At 42.8% G+C, this 18218-nt stretch overlaps 1 protein-coding gene across 1 annotated transcript in view; it reads right to left on the bottom strand.

Annotated features, from left to right (window-relative positions):
• Positions 1 to 13266: 13266 nt before the first annotated feature.
• Positions 13267 to 18218, bottom strand: part of syt7b (synaptotagmin VIIb) — a 210488-nt gene continuing 205536 nt past the window's right edge. Inside the window, exons 8-12 of the mRNA XM_067249495.1 lie at positions 16151 to 16418; positions 15831 to 16000; positions 14767 to 14881; positions 14365 to 14564; positions 13267 to 13381 (exon numbers count right to left, since the gene is read on the bottom strand). Of these exons, the coding sequence (XP_067105596.1) occupies positions 13277 to 13381; positions 14365 to 14564; positions 14767 to 14881; positions 15831 to 16000; positions 16151 to 16418 (858 nt within the window). The 3' untranslated portion in view covers positions 13267 to 13276. The remainder of the gene's footprint in view (positions 13382 to 14364; positions 14565 to 14766; positions 14882 to 15830; positions 16001 to 16150; positions 16419 to 18218) is intronic.

Below are 18218 nucleotides of genomic sequence, written 5' to 3'. Positions count from 1 at the left end.
ACTTTCGCTGACCACACTCAAACTCAAAGTTAGACGTTTGCAAAACTGGTCAAGTCCGTGACCGCTGTCACCATGTTTAATTCTGCTCCTTTGTGCATAAAAGGACGACAACATTACTATAGAACAGCCCAGCCGGGCAACGCTTTATTTGCTTACCGAGAGGTACAGTACAACCTACGTGCGTAACACGTTCAACTCTCACTTCCGGTGCCACATTCCAACAGGTTCGTGTTGACACAATTACTATTGTTACAGCAAGAATCTCTTATAAGATATCAAGTTGTCTGTGGAATCACGTCAGATGCAATGAGAGAGAGACTTTTAAGAGAAGTTGACATTAGTCTCGAAAAAACTACCCAGCTGTGTATCACGTCGGAAATGACAAATGCTCAGATGAAGCAAATGCATGACGAGGATCACAACGCACAAGCATCTGCACGAGAAAGCAAGCAAGTTGATGCAGTGAAACATAAGCAGATACGCAAAAACGAGCAACAAAATAAATACAAACCGAAGGCAAAAGACAAAGCAAGTAGGCTACTTTTAATTGCACAAGATGTGGAGCGAGCATGCATCACGCAATTGCCTCGCATATGGCAAACAGTCAGTGGCGGATTTAGTGATTTGGGGGCCCCAGGCGAAGACAGGCATGGGGGCCCATTAACTCCTATTCTCACTCATTTCAAGTGAGAATAACTCCTATTCTCACCCAATCCAAGGTGTGCTTGCTAGCGTCGGTTGCAGATGTGTATATTTTAGATAAAAATGCGTATGCCTATACTTTTTATGAAGATTGCATACATTTAAAAGCATACATTTGTTGCTGCTCATTTACAATTCAAAATACAAAAAGTGAAGTGTAGAATGAAACGGTTGTCTTCTCATTTCCCCTGCAAGAGGGAATATTGACACGCTATAGCAGCCTCAGTTGAAAAGACATTGGGCAATCCGGTGCAAAACGGTCCTAACCTCTATGACACCTTAAGTTTTTCCCTTCTATCGATATTTCCAAGCATTTAGCCTACTCATATTGCATTAATTCATTAAGAACCCCCTTTGAAACAAGCTATTGTAACACCATTGTCACCGGCAGTATTTCAGATGGAATCGCGATTCAAACAGTACCATCTGCTGACTGAAAATAAATAGGGGGACATGGCTAATTAAAAAAAGGTTTGTTGGAAGCGATCATTGTCAGTAACAATGCCAAATTTGGTCACAGTCTAGAGCCCTGCGTGGAGAAGCTGACCCCGGTAAATTGTGCTACGAACAAGCTAGCCTAGCTGCTGTTGCTAGCCAAACTTAACTGAGCAGCACTTGTGCTAGCTGCCGCATCATTGGATACCAGTGGAGAGGAAAATTACGTTCCCTTCAGTAGTTTCAGTTTGGCAACTACTTGTTTACTCTCCTCTTTTGTCTTTCTCTTTTGTTCCCCGCCCGGGGAGTTGCGTTTAATTTAGCACATGGGACATGGCTAATTAAAAAAAGGTTTGTTGGAAGCGATCATTGTCAGTAACAATGCCAAATTTGGTCACAGTCTAGAGCCCTGCGTGGAGAAGCTGACCCCGGTAAATTGTGCTACGAACAAGCTAGCCTAGCTGCTGTTGCTAGCCAAACTTAACTGAGCAGCACTGTGCTAGCTGCCGCATCATTGGATACCAGTGGAGAGGAAAATTACGTTCCCTTCAGTAGTTTCAGTTTGGCAACTACTTGTTTACTCTCCTCTTTTGTCTTTCTCTTTTGTTCCCCGCCCGGGGAGTTGCGTTTAATTTAGCAAATTGGTTTTTGCATTCACTTAGCTCTTCTACTGTCTCATATTAACCAACTGAAATGACGTGCTTTGCTGCGCAGTTGCTGCAATCGATGGAATAGTCCACAGTAGTAAACTAGAACATAAGTGGCGTACCACTAAATTGGAGGTTTTCCGCCTGGCCTGGAAGGACAGCCTAATGGAGTACAAGCATGTCCTCATCAGGTCCAGATCGGATTATTTCTCTAGGTTGATTAGTAAGAACAAACACAACACTAAGTTCCTATTTGATAATATTGCAAGTCTCACTAAGAAAAGTACACTCTGTGTTAGTTCAGATTTCTCTCCCAATGATTTCTTAGATTTCTTTGACCAAAGAATCTATGCAATAAGGGACAAACTACAGACTAGTCCTGGAGGAGTGGCCATCAACACTGAACTTTCCCCTATACCAAGCATGCTGCATGTTGAGGCTCTCACTCACTAACCCTATTTCTATGGAAGCGTTCATCAAGCTGATAGACTCCTCGAAACCCATTAGCTGCCTTCTCGATCCCCTCCCTGCTAAACTCTGTAGGGAACTTCTCCCTATTATTGGACCACCCATGCTTAGTATTATTAATGAATCTATTGTAATTGGCCAAGTCCCCATCGATTTCAAACAAGCTATTATTAAGCCCCTTCTAAAAAAAACAAACCTGGATCCAGGTTGTCTTAGGAACTACAGGCCAATTTCAAATTTGCCATTTCTCTCCAAAATTTTAGAGAAGGCTGTGGCACAACAGCTCACTGAGCACCTCTCCTCAAATCAGCTTTATGAACCTCTCCAGTCTGGATTTCGTCTCCACCACAGCACTGAAACTGCATTAGCCAGGGTAGTCAATGATCTACTGTTAGCCTCTGACGCGGGTTCTATCTCTGTCCTGGTTCTTTTAGACCTAAGTGCAGCTTTTGACACGGTGGATCATGAGATTCTCTTGGAACGTATGGAGAACTATGTTGGGATTTCTGGTACGTCACTTCAGTGGTTTAGATCGTATCTATCTGATAGATCACAATATGTCCACTATGATGGCTGCTCATCCAGGAGCTCCACTGTAAAATACGGAGTACCACAGGGTTCAGTTCTAGGCCCTCTGTTATTCTCTCTCTATATGCTGCCTTTAGGAAACATAATTAGAAGCTCTGGGGTAAATTTTCACTGTTATGCAGATGATACTCAGCTATATATGTCTATAAAGTCTGGAGAATTTCCACATGCTATGGAAAAATGTGTTTCTAGGTTGAGAGCTTGGATGACTGCAAATTTCCTTCTTCTAAATTCGGATAAAACCGAGGTTCAAATTTTCGGTCCTAAAAAATATAGAAATAATTTTCCCAATCTGACCTTAGACCTAGACGGCGTCAAAGTCTCTCAAAGCCAGCTAGTAAAAAAATTAGGAGTCACAATGGACCCAGACCTTTCGTTTGAGTACCATATTAAGCAAATTACCAGAACTGCATTTTTCCATCTACGTAATATTGCCAAAATACGAAAATTTCTCTCAAAGGATGATGCCGAAAAACTAATACATGCATTTGTTACGTCCCGATTGGACTATTGCAATGTGTTGTTCTCTGGCCTCCCAATTACCCACCTAAAAAATTTACAGCGGGTGCAAAATGCTGCTGCTAGACTATTGACCAGATCAAGAAAGTTTGATCACATAACATCTACTCTTATCTCTCTACACTGGCTCCCTATCCAAGCCAGAGCTGACTTCAAAGTTCTACTACTAACATACAAATCTCTGCATGGATTGGCACCACTGTACCTCTCCGGTCTCCTTGCACCCTATTGCCCCGCAAGGACACTTAGATCTCAAGATGCCGGCTATCTGGTGGTTCCCAAAGTTAAGAAAAAGACAGCTGGAGGTAGGGCGTTCTCATATAGAGCACCTCTTCTCTGGAACAAATTACCCGTCTCAATTAAGGAGTCTGATACTGTTTCGACATTTAAAAGTAGGTTAAAAACGTTATTGTTTAGTCAATTCTACAACTGTTAAAGGTAAGTATGTTACTAGTTGGAGGCAATGGGGGACGGGTTGCTTCCATCCTTATTCTATAAGTATAACTTATTTTAGAGTTCTCTTCCCCTGGAACAGATTTCATGTTCCAAATGGGGGGGGCTGTCGCTGTCTTGGTGTGTGGGGTTGCATCAAATTCCCCTTTTTTGCTGTGTTAAATTGCTGCACCAGTCCACACTTGACCGGTGGGGATCTCATTCTATTATGACTGTAACTGTTATCTGCTCCTGGCATCCTCTAATCCCTGCTCTCCTCTCTCTGTCCCCCCCCACACACATCCCTTGTGGTGTGGGGGGTTTGAGTTGTCAGCACCTGCCTGGTCGTCGGTCAGCCAACGCTGGACCTGGTCGCGAGTCTCCCGGTCCTGTCCTACATCTATAAAGTTGAACAATGGATTTTGGTGTTTTAAAAACCAACCGACACTGTATGACTATGTTTAGCCTGTGTTCTGCTCCTCTCTCTCACCAACCGTCTCTGGAGGAGGGGATCCCTCTCTGAATTGCTCCTCCCAAGGTTTCTTCCATTTTTCTCCTGTTGAGAGTTTTTTGGGAGTTTTTCCTTGTCTTCCTTGAGGGTTTAGGTTGGTTGAGGGGCAGTTCTATGGGCATATGTGAAGCCCTCTGTGACATGCTTGCGTGTAAAAAGGTCTATACAAATAAATTTGATTTGATTTGAGTAGTATCGGATGGGAGGGGAAGCCTGCGTTGACACAAATAGAATAAACGCTCTGTTGGTATCTTTGTTGATACTTTTGGGGAAGGTTGTGACTTTTAATTGATTTGTATTATTGGGTGTGCTCAAGCCTTCGGCGAGAGCACAACCTTTGTTCTCTCACATATATATTTATTTATTTATTATTATTATTTCTTTTCGCCCCCCTAAGGATCAGTCAATATTTGGACTACATACACAACGGCGGTGTCAAAAGGTTCGTCTTGGTAGCGATTGCGTTGGTTGTATTTTTATTTACGTTCCGTTGCATGGTTTAAGTAGAAATTGCGTTTTTGTGGTGAAAAGTGAAGCTAACGGTGGCTAATTTGCTAGCCACAGTCACTGACGTTACTAACGTCACGAAAACACGCGTGACTACCTGTAGCAGAACATTCGTTTCACATCTGTTGGGGGGATAGCTAGGCTAACTATAGCTTTACTGCAAGGCAGCTGCAGGAACGCCACAAGCAAAGAGGCCAGGGTGATAACTATTTACTCATTTTACTTTGTGATGTGAAACACAATTATGAAATGTAATGTACAATATTAGCTGATATTATTAAGGAAGTAGGCCCACATCTACTTTTGGAAACGGTAGTCTACTATTTCACTGAAGCATTAGCATCATGACATTAGCCTCTGTTGCCCGGGCAACACATACTACAGTGGTCTATGATGCATCTGTTTTCAATCTTTAAAATAAACATTCCTCACAAATACATTTTCGTTGTAGGATTTATTATGACATTACATTACAAGTAAACGATTTGTGGGTGAAATTATCATTACCTGTGGTTTCAAACCAGTGTTGCTCACTGCAATGCTGTAGCCTACGCGAGACACTACAAAAACATCTACACAGCTGTAGGAAGTCAAACGGTGACAGAACATGTTCGGCACTCCCCTTACTTAATCAAAAGTCTATCTAACTACTAACCTGAACTTCATTGCCACAGCCTAAACGTTGCCAATCTGTTCATGAAAATAATTAATTTCAGCCTAAACCGTACAACGGAACGTTAAATCCAATTCAACCAACGCAATCGCTACCAAGACGAACACAGCAGTAGTCTACTAGTACTGTACCGTAGTAGTACAATTTACCGGGGCAGCTTCTCCACACAGGGCTATATCGCATTTTGCGTTGTTACTGACAATGATCGCTACCAGTGAGCTTTTTATGAATGAGTGATTTTCCTCTAAATAAATGTCAAGCTTATTTACGTTTTGGGGGGCATATTTTCAGTTAGCAGATGGGACTGTCTGAATCGCGATTCCATCTTCTACTGCCGGGTAACGTCGTAGAATAATCTTCAAAGGGGGTTCTTTATTAATGAATGAATGCAATGAGTAGGCTACATGCCTGAAAATATCACGAGAAGGGAAAAACTTAAAATGACGTTTAAGTCATAGAGATTAGGTCCATTTTTACACCGGTCTGCCAAATTTATTCGTTTTGATTCAACGATGAGGCTGCCTCTTGCAGGGGAAATGAGAAGACATCTATTTCATTCTACACTTCACTCGAATTTCAGTTGTAAATGAGCAGCAAAAAAAATTCCGTTAAATCTATTTAATCTTTATAAATAATAAGTATGCATTTTCATATAAAATATACAGAAATCAGTTGTAAAAATGTCATTCAAAAACGGACCCCTGTGCAACCGACGCAAGCAAGCACACCCTACAATTTCCCCAGAAATTGTACCCTCTCTAGTTATTATAGTTATTATTGATCATATAGTATTTTTATGGAGTCTTTCAAGGGGCCCCCTGGCAGCTGGGGGCCCCAGGCGGTTGCCTACTTTGCCTAATGGGTAAGTCCGCCCCTGCAAACAGTGCAAGAACTGTGATAAAATGAACCACTTTGCAAAGATGTGTAAATAGAAGAAAGTGCATGCGGTTGAGGATGATAATGGATCGTAGCAACGATCGAGCAAAATAACGAAACCATCGATATTTGTTACGTGCGTTTCCCAAACATGCTCATAAGGAGTAGGCTTATCTATGTGCTTTCAAGAGCTACAAATTTTCAAGAGACACTTGTCTTTCTGCTACGGTGTCTTTGGGAACGGCCTGTAAAACTAAGATTCGTCATACGATGGATTCTACGATCAACTTAGGCTTACAACGCTTTCAGGAAACACAGCCCTAGTCTGTTCGTTGGTGCAGTGCAAACGCAGACAGGGACAGATGAATGGACAGTTGACTTGAAGTTGGAGCACAAAAATGTAGATAAATGTAGATTTCGACCAAAGATCCAGACCTCTTCAGAAACTTCAGGTTGGCGACAATGTAAGAATATGGCATGATGGCACATGGAATCCAGCTGAAGTTACTGGACTTCCTAACAGCCAAGATCTTATGTAATTCGGACACCGGAGGGCAAGGGCGTAATTATATGGGGGGACAGGGGGACACGTCCCCCAAAATATTTAAAGAAGGACGATTTGTCCCCACCAATATTTGTTCATACTGTATGATTATGCGGGTGTGACGGGTATGTTACAGACGTGGTCTTGCAAGTTCCGTCAGAGTTTTCCGGACCGTGTTCATCCTTCACCGAGGATTGAACACGCCATCTCTGAATTCCCAAGCGCCACCAATACCATCTACGCCAAAGAAAAGATAGCTATTCAATGACGCGGGTGGCCTGTTACATACTTGAGGAGTGAGTTTCACCGATTCACACCGGCTACACGGGCAATATCGATATGACTGCTAGTATGTCTTTCTTTCCAGCTCCGAAAATATCAAATCCCGGCCAGTCCATTTCCCAAATCCATTCGACTTGCCTTACACTATACATTAACGAAACCTATTTTTCCTGAAATCATTTTCATCCCTATGGAATTGTGTTTCTGTATTTCGCAGTAGTGGCCAAAAATGAATAAGAGAGAGACTTCAGCTGACGTCCGTAATTTCTTTGGAGAGAAAAAAAAAAGTATGTTTCTGGAGATTTTAGACATTATTAACAGAGTAGTAATTCATTTAACATGTTTTAAGGTACAGGACACCAGACTGACATTAATAGCTCTTAACTGACATTGTGAGTGAATGTATAGGCTAAGATGGGGTAATAAACTCAACACAGAAAGTCCCACAGCTGTCCCCCCCAATGACTATTTCGCCCTTGCCGGAGGGGAAGGTGTACAGAAGGAACAGAAAGTTTTTACTTTAATCAAAAGAACAAAGTGACACACCAAGGAAGGACGCGGACAATCAGGATGTGACTCCACAAAATGGGTGTGACAACACAGAGAAAAACCATGAAATGGACACTCAAACATGAAACAGAGATGCAAGTCCCACTGAGCTCTCGAAGTCTACCTGTGAAAACTGCAAGTGGACGAGTGGTCTCAAAACAAAGAACGCTTATTGAGGAGGAGTTTGATGATTTTTCCTTATGTTTAAACATTGTCACAGATCAGAGGACAAGGTTATGTTAAATGAAAGTTTGACAGATGTAAAAACCCAAAAAAATGCTGTTGTGTTATGATGTGAAGTGATACACATTTGTTTTGTAATGGTGGGCTATATAAACAAGGTGACTGAAGTTATTTTTCAGAATGTAAAAACAAAACAAAATGGAGATGTCATGATATGTAATAATTGAGTCACCTATTGGCACTCGGAAGCATAAATGTAAGTTGGGGCTAAGGGGGTGGGACCAGTAAAAGATAAAACTACATGGCTGAAACTAAGAACATGTCTTGTGTCTTCTCCATACAACACATCAAAACAGTAACTAGCTAGCTAGCCCGGCTGGGACTCCCTACTCGTATCAACAGATTAGCAGAGACTTCGAGTAATATAATAAAACTGTTTTACACATGTCAACGTGTATGTATATTAAACAGTTTTGTGTTTTGTATACAAGTTGTATCTTGATCGATATTGCGAGTAAGCAAACCCAAGTCTGCACACTTTACCATGACGTTATACAAACTACAACAGTGACAGAGAACTACTCTGCATTAATCTGTCTGACACGCCCCCGAGCGTGGTGCACTGTGGGAAGGCGAGCGATGGCAAGTGATTTGTGTCAACAATGACACCAACATAAACAATAAATAATAAATTGTTGTTGTACCAGCAATATCTTTAAATCAATAAAAGTTTTGTATTTCACTGTAGAAATCTCAAATGTCATAATGATTTGCCAATGCAAAAGAGTACCGGCACTTTTTTTCCCCCACTTCAGCACTGCTTCTATCTGAAGTGTGGTGAAGTAGGACAACGTTTTTTGTCGCCAGGTGCCATGGTGAATCCTAGTATCGGAGCTCCATTGATGTTGGCTTTCAATAGTTCTCATGCCCGCGCTTAACTCAGAGTGGACGTACTCAGAGTTGATTTAACACATTAAAATTCAAATCAGCTTTTCTGGAACCGGAAATTCGGAGTTTCCCATTTTAGGGTAAACCAACTTAGAGTTCAGGGTTAGGTTCACAGTTTGTTGAACCCGCTTTCTGGAATACCCCCCTGGTTATGTTATATTAACCAGGAGCAGGGTAGGCTCTATCACTCACTCAATTGCTCACTCATTCATTCACTCACTCGCTCACAATATACATTGTGAGAGATACATGTAGCCTATATCTGCACAGAATGAATCTATCATGAGAAAGCAACAGAGAGAGTTGCCGTTCATTTGATTACGTTGATTTACCAGTGAAACCCATAACACACACACACTCGCAAATTACAGCTTTAAAAAGCAGTTCTTTGCTGCTGTTTTCTTTCTCTGGAAGAACATGTTCTTTTAAATTCTTAAAAAATACTAGGTTTTCAAAAAAAAACATTGACTTTACTTTTTTGTCCTGGTTTAGGGTATCTTTTCCAGAAAACAATAACGCCTTTATACAATTTGTCAACAAACCACCGTGTAAATTTTTCTGTAATTGTTATTTTTTTGTTGTTCTAGAAGGTTGGGGTCACGGCACATTACCCACAGCATGCACAGACAATAAGGCTTCCAGCCAGGGACGAACAACACTGGTGCCAAAGAGAGAGAAGAGAGAGAGAGAGCTAGAGCAGAATGTTTAGCTAAATGTCAATCTACACTCTAGCTTCAAAACAGTGTGATAGAGTGATAGATCAAAAAAGTTACCCCCCACTGTCTCCCTGAGTGTAAAAGCGACTGTCTGTACCTCCATTTAATGTAATCTTTAAGTGTGCAATGTCAATATGTATCCTCGGCAGGGACGTGCACAGATATGGGCTATTGTTGCCCAACAGGCCGTTTGCCCTGATTGGCTGATCTGCCCCTCTGGAGAAAGTAAATAATTGTGGCTGCATCAATACGATAAGCCCGCCATTAGTAAAGTTAAATAAAACTAAATTGCGATATCATCCAGTTCTATGTTCATTTATTTTGCCACCATAACATCAGCGTTTGTATTCTCACGCACTGCGAGTGAAGGAGGGTAAACCCTTGCACTTTCACCTGACTTTTTGAAGTAATGGAGATAATGACAAATGCCCTGTGAATAGTAAAAAAGAAAAGAAAATAATACGCTTGTGTCTTGAATAATGTGCAGCATCAGCTTGTAACGTTTGCATCACATCGCGCTACCCTGCCTTATTGACGTATAATCATGCTGCCTACGTTACATGAACCAAAGCTAAGTAATAGCCTATGTAGCAGCAGCAGGCTAACGTAGCTACATTATGTCCAGTCTGTTACATTATTGCACTTTTTTGAGGTTCATGTTGTTTAATTTGTAACTTGATTAACTACATGCTCTTATGGTTCTTCCAATTGGCACTTATTTGCTTTTCACAATGTATGCTTCATGTTTTGGCTACCCGCAATGTTTAGGGGCTATCTCGTTGTTATGATCACTGACCTATGCACTTTTGTAAAGCTCTCTCTTGGAAGTCGCTTTGGATAAAAGCTTCTGCTAAATTAATAAATGTAAATGTATTATTGTGCACTCTGTAGAGAAGAGAGAGGCTCAGGCAGAGGCGGCACTACCATTAGGCAAAGTAGGCAGCTGCCAAGGGCCCCAGAATGCCTGGGGCCCCGGTGAAAATGCAAAAAATATTATATAGTACAGTATGTTATTTTTCATATTTGTGTTTCTCTCAAACATGTTATCAAATTATATCCTGCCTTCCATTACATTATTCATGTGCAAGACAAACCCAAACCCCCCTATCTTGCATAAATGGTTTGTCCCAGCCCAGCAGCGTTAGGTAGCATCAGTTAGCCTACAGTAAGAGAGACAGATAGGTACGGTGGCCCTGAAGTGCAAATCACACTCACTAACATGAGTGCATCCCCCAAATGAAAACACTCCCCCCAAATACGAGTCAACTCCCCCCAAATAGGATGACTTGCTCACCTCCCCCCAATACAAGGACACGCTCCCCCCCAAATATGAGTCAATTCCCCCCAAATAGGATGACTCGCTCACCTCCCCCAAATACAAGGACACGCTCCCCCAAATGGGAAACAACATTACATTAACTTAAAAACACATTACATTAACTCAAAACGGAAAGGGTTGGTACTACACTTCGTTGCTGAATGGATGCAGTAACTAACAATAAATTGATCGACAGAAGTACAAAATGCAATAGCCTGACAGAGTTACGTGCACCAGGACATTTGTTTGGCTATCGAAGCATGTAGCAAGTAGTAGGCTACTTATGCAAAAGTATAAATTGCATGTTAAACGTCAAAATCGATAGCGAAACAACCATCCTGGTCCACGTAACTCTGTCATTACCATGAAGTTGATCGTTTTGGTTGGAATAAAAGAAGAAACATTGTGTTAACAATTCAGAGTCATGACTTGCACTACACTTTATTTTAATCAGGGACATTCCTATGAAGTAATCTTAGATATGCTGTTAACGTTTCACAACATTAAAATAAGTAGCCTATGCGCACGCTAAAAACACATTTGAAGGAAGCAGGAACACTGGTGCCAAAGAGAAAGAGGAGAGAGAGAGAGCTAGAGCAGAATGTTTAGCTAAATGTCAATCTACACTCTAGCTACAAAACAGTGTGATAGAGTGATAGATCAAAAAAGTCACCCCCCACTGTCTCCCTGAGTGTAAAAGCGACTGTCTGTACCTCCATTTAATGTAATCTTTAAGTGTGCAATGTCAATATGTATCCTCGGCAGGGACGTGCACAGATATGGGCTATTGTTGCCCAACAGGCCGTTTGCCCTGATTGGCTGATCTGCCCCTCTGGAGAAAGTAAATAATTGTGGCTGCATCAATACGATAAGCCCGCCATTAGTAAAGTTAAATAAAACTAAATTGCGATATCATCCAGTTCTGTGTTCATTTATTTTGCCACCATAACATCAGCGTTGCCCTCTGCCCCCCACATCAGCGTTGCCCTCTGCCCCCCACATTTGAAGGAAGCAGGACTTTTCTGGAAAAACTATTAGTCCACAACAGAAGAACGAAATTCCCCAATGACAGAGTTACGTGGACCAGGATAATTGTTTGGCTTTCGATTTTTACGTTTAACACGCAATATATACTTTTGCATTAGTAGCCTACTATTTGCTACATGCTTCGATAGCCAAACAAATGTCCTGCACGTAACTCTGTCAGGCTATTGCATTTTGTACTTCTGTCGATCAATTTCTTGTTATTTACTGCATCCATTCAGCGACAAAGTGTTGTACCTACCCTTTCCGTTTTGAGTTAATGTAATGTGTTTTTGAGTTAATGTATTGTCGTTTCCCATTTGCAGCAAAAAGACGGAAGAAGGAAGAAAACAAAACTTTTATTGCCACCCTCCCAAAGGTGACCACTTTTTTTATTCTGCCAACAATGTTAGCAATAGTAATAGAGTAGTTTAGCGGCTGCGGCTAGTACTACTAATGTGAATAGCTTAGCAGCTCCAGCTATTACTGAAGACGATTTGACAAGGACATTAAAGCGGGAGAAAGCCAGGTAAAGAAATACATTATTTAGGGGCCTCAACCAGTCTGTGCCTAGGGCCCCCAAATCACTACAACCGCCTCTGGGCTCAGGTGATGGTGGTATAACTGTACTGTTGTACTATATATCTATATCTACTATATATATATATGTGGTATAGTAGGCTACTTGTATGAGAAAGAAAGTGACAAATGACTGTGCACGTCCCTGATCCTCGGCCATAACATCCACATTTCTTTTGCACTGAATATAGACGGTTAGAAAAAAAAGTATGACATTGCCATTTATGTTATATTAAATACAGTCTGACAAAACCACAGATGCAGTGTAAAGAGGCAAAAAGACATAGGAGGTATGATAGACAAAAAGAAGGGTGTGCAGAATACGTGTGAAAAGGAAAACGAGCTTCGCTTTTGATCCGTCCAGTTTCATCTTCCTCAGTGTCAGTCTCAGCCTCAGCCTCTTACTCTGTTGATACTGTTTTGATGGACAGGGGAAGTTCTAAAAGGGTGACGGTGAATATTAATGTAGACAACCATCCAGGACACTGAGCAGTAAGAAGAGCCAAGTAAATGAAGGATTCCTTAATTCACCCAGGGCCCTGGTGGAGAAGGTGTGAAGATGGTTACTGTGAGTCCCATAAACCATTTCAGCCCAGTCACCTGGAAGACAATGTCAGCTCACCAGGTCCTGATGCTGGGGTTGGGAGGGGGTACTGGAGTCCAGGAGACAGGACACAAGAGTCTTATTCTGGATTCTGGGGATCTGGAATCTGGAGGACAGATGCTGAGCGTAGTGACTGGGGTCTGGGTTCTAGGGTCTGGTTCTGGGGAGTCTCTCAGGCTTTGAGAGCATGCCACTGGGCAACAGCGGAACGAGGACGACCCATCATGTCTTTCCAATGTTTGACCTCTGCTGGACCACTTTTCCATGACAGGTAAATCTGACAGATTCGCAGGCAGGAAGAAATAAAAAGGGTGACAGAAAGAGACATATATCAATAGATTGATTATGCAAAGATAAGCTGTAATGTCACTTAGATGGATGTTGTGAGTGCTGTCTAAGCATTGAGAGTTAAGATCAACTCTGCAAGCTTGACTTCTCACTGCTGTCCCCACTCAGCCAGCCAATCACCCTAATTAAAATTTAATTCAGGTCTAAAGCTGAACAATGTTTTTTTCAGGGAGGAAACAGCTGTTTAACACGGCAACATCCTGAGAAGGGCACGCTGATGACAGTGAAGGAGAGGGTGAGAGCCAGAGACTTGTAATGATACACCAACGCACTGAAGGATGCACTCATTCCCAAACCATCTGGTATACAGTGTGTGTGGTGTGTGTGTTGGGGAGCATTATAGACTAAGGTCAGTGGTAGTAGAGAGAGGGAGATGGACAGAGTGGGAGAAACTCAGAGAGAGATAGAGGGACGGAGAGGGAGATAGAAAGATGGAGAGGAGAAGACTACAGCCGGTGGTGATATGATATGGTGTGCTTAAATGACTTAAGGTGTCAATATCCCCCATTGGGACCCAAAAGTAAGGCTGCAAGGATCAGCTTTACAGTGTGTCAGAAAATCAATGGGATAGTGCATCCCTGCCACAAACAAGCCACACAATCAATGGATATCAATCTCACTGGATTGCTATTCGCCAAGGATAGCCACTGTAAATGTAAGGGTCTATCTTTCACAGCTTCTAAGTGTGTTGGTATTGGTAGAGTTGAATGTGGTGCATGTAATAGAATGAAGACGGCCTCTGTGTCATTGTGTGCTTGTGAGTCTGTTTGTCAGAGCCAGCAGGGGGCAGTGTAGGCTGGTTATTTGGGTGGGGGGGTCCATCATCAGGAGGGCAGAAGAGAGGGGAGAAAGGGGGGAGGATGAGACCATAGAATATAGGTGGTGGTCCGGTAGTCAGAAAGGAGATGGTACCTTTCCAATGACATCGTTGCGGCTGAGTTTGTCCTTGTCCATGACGGTGATGATAATGGTGGTCTCCCTCAGCACGTGGGCAGGCACGTCGAAAGGGAAAGACTCGTTGAAGACCGGGTTCAGACAACGCTTCATCACAACAGTCTTCTTCTTCTCCACACGCTTGTCCTTATGCATCAACCACACTTTTACATAGGGGTCTGACAGGGAATGAGGGAGGAAGAGAAGGACATGAGGAGAGAATGGAAGTAAAGTGGAAAGGAGGATAAAGGGTTGAACTGTTTAACAGGGAATTACATCTGACAATTTATTTCACGTGAAATCACAGAAAATGTGCTTCGGCATCAGCAACTGTGACAGCATGTGTGTGGGTGTATGAAGTAAAAAAGAGTGGGTGTGTACCAGAGGTCCCTCCGATGTCCATGGCTTTGAGGTTCTGGGCTTTGATGATGCTCACAGTGATGGTGTTGGCTGTGGGGTTGTAGCACAGGGACACCAGCAGGTCTCCTCGACTCCCCTGTCAAACACACAAGGACACACAAACACACACACAAACAACAACAACAACAACAACAAAGAGTTGGAGTTAACTTCAAACATCCATCTTTCTGTCTTTTCTTTCCTGCAGGTCTAGACAGGTCTGAAACAGGGCCAGAGTGGGGCCACTTTTCAGCCCGGGAGTTTCAGCCCCAAGACCGGTCCTTTTTTTTGTATACCAAACAGGGCCGGATGCAGCCTGCTTTGACTGTGGGTGCAGTGAACTTTTCTGGGGGGTATCATGATTACAGAAAGGGATTATATTATTTTTATATTGATACAATTTTTGAGACTGCTTAACGATCCGAGTGTTTATCAGGCACGGAGCCAGACGTTGTAAACATTCTGAGCTTTGCCCCAACCTAGGACGTATGGGTCTGATGTGACGCAAGATAGGCACTTCTACACTTAATGCGAAGTGCCTATCTCGCATCACATAATAATAATTTGTGGCCATTATTTGAGCGCAAAATACTTTTTTGAGCTTTATGTAAAATAAACACGTTTTTCAATTGGTAAAACCTTGTCTTGTGATGCCATCACTCCGGCCCTGCTCCCATCCATCCTCCCTGACGCGTATCGTTACGGTAGGGCCGCCCGTCCCAGCTATCGGTAGCCTATCTGAGAAAACGTTTTGAAAAAGACGCGCTATGGACCCAACCAACTATTTGGGAGGGGAGACTCCATGCAGAGGTTGAGGTGTCAGAATGCGGAACGTGTGTAGCCTACTTTAAGAGAAGATAGACTAACGTGACAAATGTCAACAACAAAAAAATCCTCGACCGGCCCAAAAGTGAAGCGGCCGACTGGCCCAAAAGTGAAGCGGCCCACCGGGAACTGTCCCGATTCTTCAGATTACCCACCGCCCTGGTCTGAAATAACCTCAAGTCACAACACACCCCTCCCTGTTATCCCCTCCCCATGCTTACGCTGCCATCGCTGCAGGGTTTGAGCTCTTTCCAGAAGGTCTGCATGTTCGCCAGGTCCAGCTTGTTCAGGGGGATGGACACCTCTCCTATGGGGTCGTTCCTACTGAAGCGGTCGTAGTCTAGAACCTGCAGGTACAGGGTCCTCTGGACCACCTTCTCATAGGGGAATCCTGGGAGACACACACACAAATCTAGTCTGTGTGTGTCTCTTTGAGAGTGTGTGTGTGTGAAAGACAGACAGTGCCTAAGTATACGTGTTACATAAAGTAACAGATTTAACACAAGAACAATCTTGTGTGTTTCTCTGTGACTGCTGTCACCTTCGAACAGGAATGTCTCATTCCAATGGGGGTTGAGGTTCTTCCTCTTGACCTTGGTCTCCAGTTTGTGCTTCTTGTCGGGCAGCAGGTAGAGTTTGACGAAGGGGTCTGAGGTTCCAGAGAAGTCTTTGGCGGGTAGATCCTGGCCCTTCAGAATCTTTACCGTCAGGGTGGAGTCCTGGAAGTTGTAGCCCGTGCTAAACTGGATCCTTCCCAGCTTCTCACACACTGGACCCTCATGTTCATCCTCCTCTGAACCTGGAGATACCTGAGGACAGCACAAATACGCTTTAACGAACGTACCTACAAACATGTCAATCTGCTAGACAAGTGGGTTCCCCTTCGTTCTTTTGGTGAGCAGTCTCATGAGCCCTACTTACCCAGCGTCATGGAGCCGACCAGCTAAATAGTTATTCAGCACTAGTGTTGCTACCTGTATATACCTACAGCTGGCAGCTGTGCTCTTTTTTGCTCCTAGATTCAGACCTAGCCCCAGGGGTAAATTGTAGAGCTAGCTAACAACTACACTTCTGCTGTGTGGGAATCGCAGGAGCTAACCAGCCGAAGGGCGTACAAAAAGCACACCCCACAATTTTCCCAGAAATTGTACCTCTCTAGTTGGGTGTGCGCAAGCCTTCGGTGAGCACAACCATTGTTCTCTCACATATATATTATTATTATTATTATTATTATTATTGGGTGTGCTCAAGCCTTCGGCAGGCACAACCATTGTTCTCTCATATATATTATTTTTATTTTATTCTTTTCCCACCCCAGGATTCCTCAATTCCTTTGTGGCAAAAAGTGCCTTGTGTGCACAAAGGGGACTCAGTGCTAGTCTAGCGTTACAACGTCAGCACATGTTAGCAACGACAGCACACGTTAGCAACAACACATAGATACAACATGCATAGATGTGCTAGTAAGACTGTTGCACAGCAAGTATCCTATCATACCGTGGTGTACTAGCAGCATCATACATTTAAGCAATTTAAGACTTGCAGGTAACACTTTAGAATAATGTTCCGTTGTTAACGAGTAGCTATGCAGGAAGTAATAGGTAGTACTACATTAACACTGAATTTAAGGGTCCCATGACATGAAAATTTCACTTTACATTTACATTTAGTCATTTAGCAGACGCTCTTATCCAGAGCGACTTACAGTAAGTACAGGGGCATTCCCCCCGAGGCAAGTAGGGTGAAGTGCCTTGCCCAAGGACACAACGTCATTTGGCAGAGCCGGGGATCGAACCAGCAACCTTCTGATTACTTGCCCGCTTCCCTAACCGCTCAGCCACCTGACTCCTGACTCACTTTAGGAGGTTATTTAACATTAATATGACTTCCCCTAGCCTACCTTTGGGTTAAGTATGTAGTATGAAGAATGCACAACTGCATACTTCTATTCAATAAAAAATCAAAATAAACATAATTATTCATAAGTATGCAGTGGCATAACGACATCTCTGACGTTAATAACAAACCAAAAAGTAAAAAAATCAGTTGGAAATTGAGCAAGTTATGGTCATTTAAAAAGTACATGTAGCACCAACACAATGTTATGGGTGAGCGAGTTGACTGTAGCAAGATGGCCGCCATGTGCGGACGTTCTAGACTCCGCCGTAAGACATCTAAACTTTATATATATCTATGGCTTTGCCCGCACAGAGAATTTGGCCCACCAATGAGAAAATGAGCTACGACCGTGCGAGCGCGATATTGTTTTTTCCTCGAGAGACATCATGGCTTGCAAACGACCGATGCATGGCAGTTAGCCACGCCTCTTTCTTCCTCATAGCATTTAAAGCTACAGACACAGAAACAGCACGTCCTGAGGAAAGCTAATTGTGGGACTGCTCGTAGTGACTGTAATTCTGAACCAAGTAGGCCGTAAGGTGAACCCTGTTATCGTTTCAACCCGCTCCACAGTCTGGCATCTACACAATCTTTAGCTCATAAAAAAGAACGAGTCCTGCTAAGCTACCAAAAAAAAGTTTGTCGCTGAAGTTACATTTACATTTTAGTCATTTAGCAGACGCTCTTATCCAGAGCGACTTACAGTAAGT

This window comes from Osmerus mordax, chromosome 13 (genome assembly GCF_038355195.1).
Source record: "Osmerus mordax isolate fOsmMor3 chromosome 13, fOsmMor3.pri, whole genome shotgun sequence".
Lineage (NCBI taxonomy): Eukaryota > Metazoa > Chordata > Actinopteri > Osmeriformes > Osmeridae > Osmerus > Osmerus mordax.
The sequence above is the reverse complement of the archived record's forward strand: the minus strand, read 5'-3'. Positions and strand labels throughout refer to the sequence as shown.